The sequence below is a fragment of the Macadamia integrifolia genome, unplaced genomic scaffold (genome assembly GCF_013358625.1).
Source record: "Macadamia integrifolia cultivar HAES 741 unplaced genomic scaffold, SCU_Mint_v3 scaffold99, whole genome shotgun sequence".
Lineage (NCBI taxonomy): Eukaryota > Viridiplantae > Streptophyta > Magnoliopsida > Proteales > Proteaceae > Macadamia > Macadamia integrifolia.
This window is the reverse complement of record NW_024870611.1, coordinates 577,390-585,395: the sequence shown is the minus strand read 5'-3', so window position 1 is coordinate 585,395 and position 8,006 is coordinate 577,390. Positions and strand designations below refer to the sequence as shown.

Here is an 8,006-nt window from a genome sequence, read left to right as displayed (position 1 = left end):
TAAAACGTCTCATAGAAAAGTTTTTATAGCCAACTGAAATGGGTATACTAGTACCCTCCCTCTCTTTTCACATGAAATGAACTTCCTTTGTATACTGTTCATTAATATGCTCCCAAATGCCGCTTGCTTTTCCTAACTTATTTTATTTGATTTTACTTCTCCCCCTAAATAAACCAAATAATCCCTAAGATCTTTGTTGTGTGACTGTGACAACCTACTAATCATGCAAAAGTTAAAATACCCTGTAATGGTATTGATGGGGTGACCGTTGGATTAGGAAATATAGTCCTTCAGAGTGGAAGTGGGTCCGACCTTGACCAACCCAAAAAATACTAAGCGGGGCAAGCCCAATTGATGGCTGTCAATATCACCAAACCTCAAAGGTAAAACCAGCCTAAGCCACCCCAGACTCTATATTTGGTTGATTTCCAACGCTCTTCATTTATGATACCCTGAATTTGTAAATGAAGACGCCAAGTCCAGTTATGGTTTTCTGGTTTGGAAATCAGACCAGCCAGCATATCAAACCGATTTAATTACAGCTGACCTTTTTATGGATTTGGTCTAAATGGACAAACCAGAACTTAGCTGCCCTTTCAAAACGATCAAAATGGTGGTTCACAGGACCATTTAGGGTGGGTTCAACCCCGCTAACCATCTGGTCTGGATTTTATAACAATACAAACTGTTATTGTACCCGGCCTAGCATTGCTCTCGTTCCGTTAATCTAATGGTTGGACCGGTTTTAGTGTGAAAATGAGTGAAATCAAAAGATGCATCATTATTTCGGTGTCTAATTAGTTTAGTTTCAATCCCAGTCTGATTTGGTATCACAAAACACATCTCGAAACATGATCCAATAAGCGCATATAGGTTTTGGTTTTGATATGTTTTTGGTTAGTGATCGAAATCGAATCAAATCGTTTACACTAAAACTGTAGAACCATTTATTAAATGGTTCAGTTTTGGTTTTAAAATTGCAACAGTGACTCAGTTTTGATTTTTAAATTTAAATCGCTGATAAACTGTTACACCGATTAAAATATGCATAGTCAGTTTTAAGTCATTCAATATTAAATTTACATATATTTCAATAAAAAAATTAAGTTTATATTAAAAAAACACATAAAGATAAAAAAATTCAATTCAATGTTACAATTTACATCTACTTCATAAAAATTTTAAAGGTAAAGAAGTTGTGTACATAAAAAATTAGGAAAAATAAAAAAAACCATTTAAAACTGTTTAAACCGAAATTGTTTATTAAATGATTCGATTTTGATTTCACCTAAAAAAATCTTACACCGAACTGAATCAAACCATCTACATCAGAACCAAATCGATTAACACCCTTAGTTTCGGTCGATTCGGACTACTTTTTGACACCCCCTACCCTTTACCTTCCAACAAAAACAAGGGTATTTCAGTCTTTTTAAAAAAATTCTCCCTCTCTCTCTCTCTCTCTTTGAAAATTTAGTCATGGGTGATTAATTGTTAACTGACTCTCTCTCTCTTGTTGAAAATTTAGTCATGGGTGATTAATTGTTAACTAATAACAGTAGAAAGCTAGAGAATCGCAGACCATAAGGAGAAGCCAATAGTGAAGATTCCATTTCTCTTTTTTTCTGGTTAAGGAACTGCAAGACTGTAGAGAATCGTTTCTTACTCTGTTTAACAATCCTCATTTCGTCAGGAAAAAGTTACACCATTAAGAATCATAAATGTCTTGGCCCTTGTAGTTCGAAACTGATATTTTCTCCCATTGTTCCACTATACCTTATGGATACTATTTTAACCTATCAATCAAGGGATTATCTCTTAACTTTGGATGCGCGAAAAGTTGATCCTATAGAATATGCTATTTTTAATTTATTTTATTTTCATTATAAAAAAAAAAGGTTAGCTTCCTCTACCTATGAAAAAAAATATAATTAAGAGGTTGAAGGGAGGGAGAAAGGATTGACATCATCCGTCACCCTAACCCACCTAGAAAAAGTGCCTTTGTGTTTGAAATGTTACTTACCAGTTCCCATAGTCATTTATGTTTTTGCAGGGGAAAGGGGGTGGGGGGGTTTGCCATTTCTAGACTAGACGAAGAACAACAGGTCTTAAACTTGAAACCTCATGGGGGCTACACTCTTCTCAACCCCATTCTAATACTAAATCCCTTATAAAAAATTTCAAGCATTTATTGATTATGGACGTTTGGTCAATGCTTATCCCTTGTAACACTATATTACTGTGCTTCTCTTCCTAGTTTCTTCCTTCAGAGGTCTAATGGTCTCACAGTAAAAAGAGACATAACCTGATAATTGGTTTATGTTGCAATCAAGCCTATGGTTGATTTTTCTAAACTCATTAACTTAGTGACTAAGTTTGATTGCAAAGGAATTTAAGTGGAAATGAAGTGAAAAATCATTTTACTTTGCATCCAAATCTTTTGAATTTAGAAACTAAAATTAAAATTATATTAAAAGAGTATCATTAAAAAATAAACTAGAGATAGAAAGAGATAGGTACACTGCCCATGCACGACAAGGTAGCAGGACATGGAATGGGGCATCATACAAGAAGGGTAGGGAGGTCATTTTAAAGAGGGGAAGAGAGAGAGAGAGAGAGAGAGAGAGAGAATGGGTGTTAGCTTACAGCACAGTATGCACAATCTTTTACAATAAATTATTAAATAATTTATATAGTCATATTAGATAATAATTATTAAAGTTGCATGTTTAAAAATTTTCACTCCCTCAAAGCTTCCTTTCAGGTTTAATAACTTTCTTATCTTCTTTGACGTCAAGAAAAATCAACAATTTTTTTTTGTGCCCCATTTTTTCCATAATGATTTGCTTGTGACGCATAGAGCACTATGACTGGTGACCACATTCAAGTCGCCCTCCCTTAAACCCCCCCCCCCCGCCCTCTGAATCACAAGACTAATCCAACATATGAGCTCATAAGAAAGTTTCTTTTTGGAGCTATAAGCCCAGGTTTCTTTACTTCCCAAAATGACCTCAACCAACCAGCCCTCCACCTTCTTTCTAGTGCTTTTTCCACCTTCAGTGTTATTAGTGAAGACTGATCTCAGTTTTAATCAAGAAAATATTGGTATTTTTTTTTTAATAATAAAGGTTCCGCTCACCGATAAGAGAGGCCTGCAGGGTTGCAAGGGGGTAGAGACCTCCAACCGATTTTTTTTTTTTTTGGTTCGTTTATATTGAGCATAATTGAATTTTTGGGGATTAGGATTTCTCAATGTAATGCGCAATACGCTATACAAAAGGGGCTATCTCATAAACAGATGTCAAGGGCTATCAATATAGCTTGTTGAAAATTTTGTCATGGGTGATTAATTGTTAACTTATAAAAATAGAAAGCTAGAGAAACGCAGACCATAAGGAGAAGCCACTAGTGAAGATTCCATTTCTCTTTTTTCTGGTTAAGGAACTGCAAGACTGTAGAGAATCGTTTCTTACTGTTTAACAATCCCCATTTCGTTATAAAAAGCACAGAACCTGGAGAAGAAGAAGCAATTAAAGAGACAAGTGAAATGGGTTCTCTGGTTTTCTGGGTTCTTCTCTTGGGTTCTCTGCTTCCACCCAGACCTCTCTTGTCTTCCTCTAATGGCCTTTCTGAAAATTTCTATGCAAACACATGCCCAAATGTGGAAACCTTCATCTGGAATGCTTTAGTAGAGAAGTTGAAAGAACCCTTCAGGCCTACTCTCCCTGCCACTCTTCGCCTCTTCTTCCATGACTGCTTCGTTGAGGTCGGTCTCTCTCTCTCTCTCTAAATTTTTCAAATTCCAAACTACTATTTACTATGTTACTGTACCATGCCTATTTTACAGGGTTGCGACGGCTCGGTGTTGATCTCATCTAAAGCATATGATGCAGAGAGAGATGCTGAAATTAACCTTTCTTTGATCCCAGATGGTTTCGAAGTTGTTAACCTGGCAAAGAAAGCTGTTGAAGCAGCATGTCCCGGGGTTGTTTCCTGCGCTGACATTCTTGCCATTCTAGCCCGTGATGTTGTCTACTATGTAAGTTAATAATATTGAACCATTTAGTTTATTTTGGTTTAATCTAGGTTATTTTGGTTCAATTCAGTCTGTTTTACTAGTTTAGACTAGGTTTTGCCACCCTTACTTATGGGCTTTGTGTATTAAACAACGCAGGCAAAGGGTCCATGGTGGCCGGTTGAGAAGGGGAGGAGAGATGGAAGGAATTCCAAGGCTGCCAACGCAGCTGCCCAGTTGCCAAGTGGCAACTCCAACTTGACTGATCTTATTGAAATGTTCCAATCAAAGGGACTGTCCAAATTTGATCTCGTCACACTCTCTGGGGGCCACACCCTTGGTTTGTCCCATTGTACGGAATTTGCTAATCGCCTTCGCCGACCTGACCCTACAATGAATGAAACATTACGGGTGGATATCATAGATAGGTGCCCGTATCCGAAGATCAACCCGTTGGTTATGATGGAATTCGATGAAACGGCGTTTCAGTTTGATAACTTGTACTACAAGCGCTTGAGGCAGCTCAGAGGATTACTGACGTCCGATCAAGAGCTGTTTTCCGGCGGCGACGAATATATCCGGGCAATGGTTTCACGGTTTGCCGAAGACCAGGAGCTGTTTTTCAAGTCCTTTGGTAATGCCATGAAGAGGTTGGGAGCTGTTGGGGTTAAAACTGGAACTGAAGGGGAGATTAGAAAGGACTGTATTAGCTTCAATTGATTCTTCTTGTCTGTTATGGGTAGGGAGTGGTTGAGTTGTAGTGGATGACGTGTGTAGTTGTGTGAGTTATGTATGGTTGCATGTGGTTATATAAGTTACGTGTGTAGTTATGGAGGTATGGGTTACATGGGTTATGTGGGTCACGTGATATTAGGTACTGTTATCGCAAGTGTTGTACGTTACTCAAACTGTTCTTGAGTAATTGTTAATTGTTATTTAATAGAAGTCCTACAGTATCGGGAGGTATCTTTGAACCCGATAACAACCTTGTTATTCCGAGGAGGTCGCCTCAATACGTCCAACTTATCTCTTGATTTCTTGTTTTAATTCCCTGGCTTATTCAAGATAAGTACGGCACAATAAAGGAGGAATTCTCCTTCATATGTACTAGCTTGGCATCAGAGCTTGGCAATGGATCAACGGGTGGACAAATTGGAAGGCAAGGTAAGCACATTGAATGAAGGGCAGTAGCAAATTATCTCTAAGCTCGAAGGAAAACAAGAAGTTCTTATAAAATTAAGTGAGTTCATTAAGAGGCTGAATCTTCATTCAATGCATGTCGACCTTGAAATTGGTGAGTCCTCGCGGGTAGCGTCTCAAAACCCAGAAGGTCAACCCAATTTTCAACCTCACACCCTTCGACCTGCCAATTCCCAGCAAACTGTGGCACCAAAGCTTGTTAAGCTCGACTTTCCCCGGTTTAATGGCACCGAATAGACCACTAGTTGGATCTGCCGAGTGGAACAGTTTTTTCAATTCCAGCAAACTCTAGAAGAGGAACGAGTTGCTCTCGCTTCTTTCCTCCTTGAAGGAGATGCCCAATTATGGTTCCAATTGTTCAAGCAAGGAGGAGAAGAACTGAGTTGGCCATTATTCTGTGAAGGAGTGCACGCTCGCTTTGGGGCCAATCAGTTTCAAGACTTCTTTGGTGAATTGGCTAAGTTACAACAAATGGGTAGCCTACGAGACTACCAATTGCAATTTTAAAAGCTCTTAGTCAAGGTAGGCTATCTTTCACCTAAACGGAAAATCAGTTTCTTTGTCAGTGGATTGAAAGATACACTTAAGGCAGATGTAGTTGCTGCCCGCCCATCTACCTTATCGGCTACAATTGGATTAGCACGGCTTTATGAAGCCCGTTACCTCTCTGTTAGGAGATCGAGCACGTCACTTGATAACAAAAATTTCCCCTTCTGATGAAGGAGCAAGTTACTCTTTCTTTAACCCTTCCTGTTTGTCGTCTCTCTTCATCAGAAATACAAGATAGGCGTTCAAAGGGGTTATGTTACAATTGTAATGAAAGATTCGTGCCAGGACACCACTGCAAACAGTTGTTCCTTATTGAAGGACATTATGATGCTGATGAGGGAGAAGGTGATGACATGCAGGAGGAAGCTGTTCCTACCGCAGAAGAAGAGGTGGCTGAAATTTCTTTGCATGCTATCTGTGGTTTCCAATCACCAGAAACCACGCGTGTTAAGGGAAATATTGGTCACATGACGGTTACAATATTGATAGACATTGGTAGCACTCATAATTTCATAAGTGAGCAGCTGGCGAAATTACAGATTCTACTAACAAGTTGGTTGGTGTCCAGCAAATTCAACAAGAAGTTAGGAAAAGTCAACAAGGGATTCTGTTACAAATGTATGCATTGGGAACGCCTATTCGAGCAATTTCAGATCAAGATTTACCTTTACAACTACAAGGCATATTGGCAGAATTTCAAGACATTTTTGAAGAACTGAGAGGACTAGCTCCACCACGTTCTCATGATCATAGGATTCCCTTAGAGTTTGGAAGCCGTCCAGTCTACTCCAAAGCTTATCGGCATACCTATTTTCAAAAGAAAGAAATTGAAAAAATAGTAGATGATTTGCTCAAGACCCGGGTGATCCGGCCCAATTGCAGTCCTTATTCCTCACCTGTAATTTTGGTTAATAAGCATGATGGGTCATGGTGTATGTGTGTTGACTATCGTGGTCTCAACAAAATTACTATCAAGAATAGGTTTCCCATTCCAATAATTGATGAATTATTGGATGAATTACATAGTGCACGTGTATTCTCGAAGTTGGATCTGTGTTTTGATTACCATCAAATTCGAGTATCACCAGAGGACATAGAAAAGACAGCTTTTCGAACACATCATGGCCACTACGAATCCCTTGTTATGCCATTTGAACTCACCAACACTCCATCGACCTTCCAATCCTTGATGAACAAGGTATTCCAAAATTTTTTGAAAAAATTCATCGTGGTATTTTTTGATGATATATTAATATACAGTTTATCTTGGGATGAGCATCTTCAGCATTTACAAATTACTTTATCCCTTCTAGGGTCCCACCAACTATTTGTCAAAAACGGGAAGTGCTAATTTGATTAAAATAAGGTACATTATCTTGGCCATATTATTCTCATGCTGGAGTGGAAGTACAACCGGACAAGGTCTCTTCAATGCTTGAGTGGCCTCAACCCAAAACTATCAAGGCGTTAAGAGGATTCCTTAGGTTAATTGGTTATTATAGAAAATTCATTCAAGGCTATGGCAAGATAGCCGCTCCACTCACCAACATGTTAAAAAAAGATTCTTTCCAGTGGACCCATCTGCAGTGGATGCTTTTGAGAAGTTGAAGGAGGCGATGACTAAGGCTCCGGTCCTAGCCTTGCCCAAATTTTCAAAACAATTCATTGTTGAATGTGATGCTAGTGGTACTAGCATAGGGGCTGTTTTGTTGCAAGAAAAACTAATTTCATTATTTAGTAGAGCATTGCAAGGGAAAAATCCTTTATTATCTACATGTGAAAAAAAGATGTTGGCACTTGTTCTTGTTAGGATTTTTATGTGGGCTTAATTGATACCGATTGATCCATTAGGCCCAAGTAATAATAGACTCACTCTGATTAGGAAACTCATAGCTCAATCCATTGTGTGAATGAATTCGAGTTTCAGGTATTCTATTATAAATAGAAGCTAAAGGTTCCTACAACCGTCACTTTAACACCTTCATGATTTTGGAAGCATGAACTCCCCTCATAAGAGTAGTGGGTGAAAGACTGTAGAAGATCTCAGCAAATGGGACTCTATTGTGTAGTTCTTTGTTATAATATTCATGGGATTGATCCTCAAGCACATGGGAGAGAGATTCATGATCAATATTTATGAGACTTCTAAACTTACACACAGGTATTCTTCTACTCTCATTGATTATCATATATGTGGTAAATCCACATGTTTGTGTGTTCTTGGTTTAGGGACTACACATAT

At 38.5% G+C, this 8,006-nt stretch overlaps 1 protein-coding gene across 1 annotated transcript; it reads left to right on the top strand.

The window, feature by feature from the left end:
* The first annotated feature begins 3,518 nt into the window (after nucleotides 1-3,518).
* Nucleotides 3,519-5,000, top strand: LOC122070736 (peroxidase 55-like). Its single transcript, XM_042634940.1, has 3 exons — nucleotides 3,519-3,766; nucleotides 3,848-4,039; nucleotides 4,175-5,000. Exons 1-3 carry the CDS (start codon nucleotides 3,548-3,550, stop codon nucleotides 4,733-4,735), a joined length of 972 nt encoding a protein of 323 aa, XP_042490874.1. The 5' UTR covers nucleotides 3,519-3,547; the 3' UTR covers nucleotides 4,736-5,000.
* The last annotated feature ends 3,006 nt before the right edge of the window (nucleotides 5,001-8,006 follow it).

Bases quoted from the DNA above. Each gene is read 5' to 3' on its own strand.
- LOC122070736 (XM_042634940.1), top strand. From the start codon at position 3,548: ATGGGTTCTCTGGTTTTCTGGGTTCTTCTCTTGGGTTCTCTGCTTCCA. The intron at 3,767-3,847 runs GTCGGTCTCTCT...CCTATTTTACAG, and splicing joins TCCATGACTGCTTCGTTGAG to GGTTGCGACGGCTCGGTGTT. The intron at 4,040-4,174 runs GTAAGTTAATAA...TAAACAACGCAG, and splicing joins CCCGTGATGTTGTCTACTAT to GCAAAGGGTCCATGGTGGCC.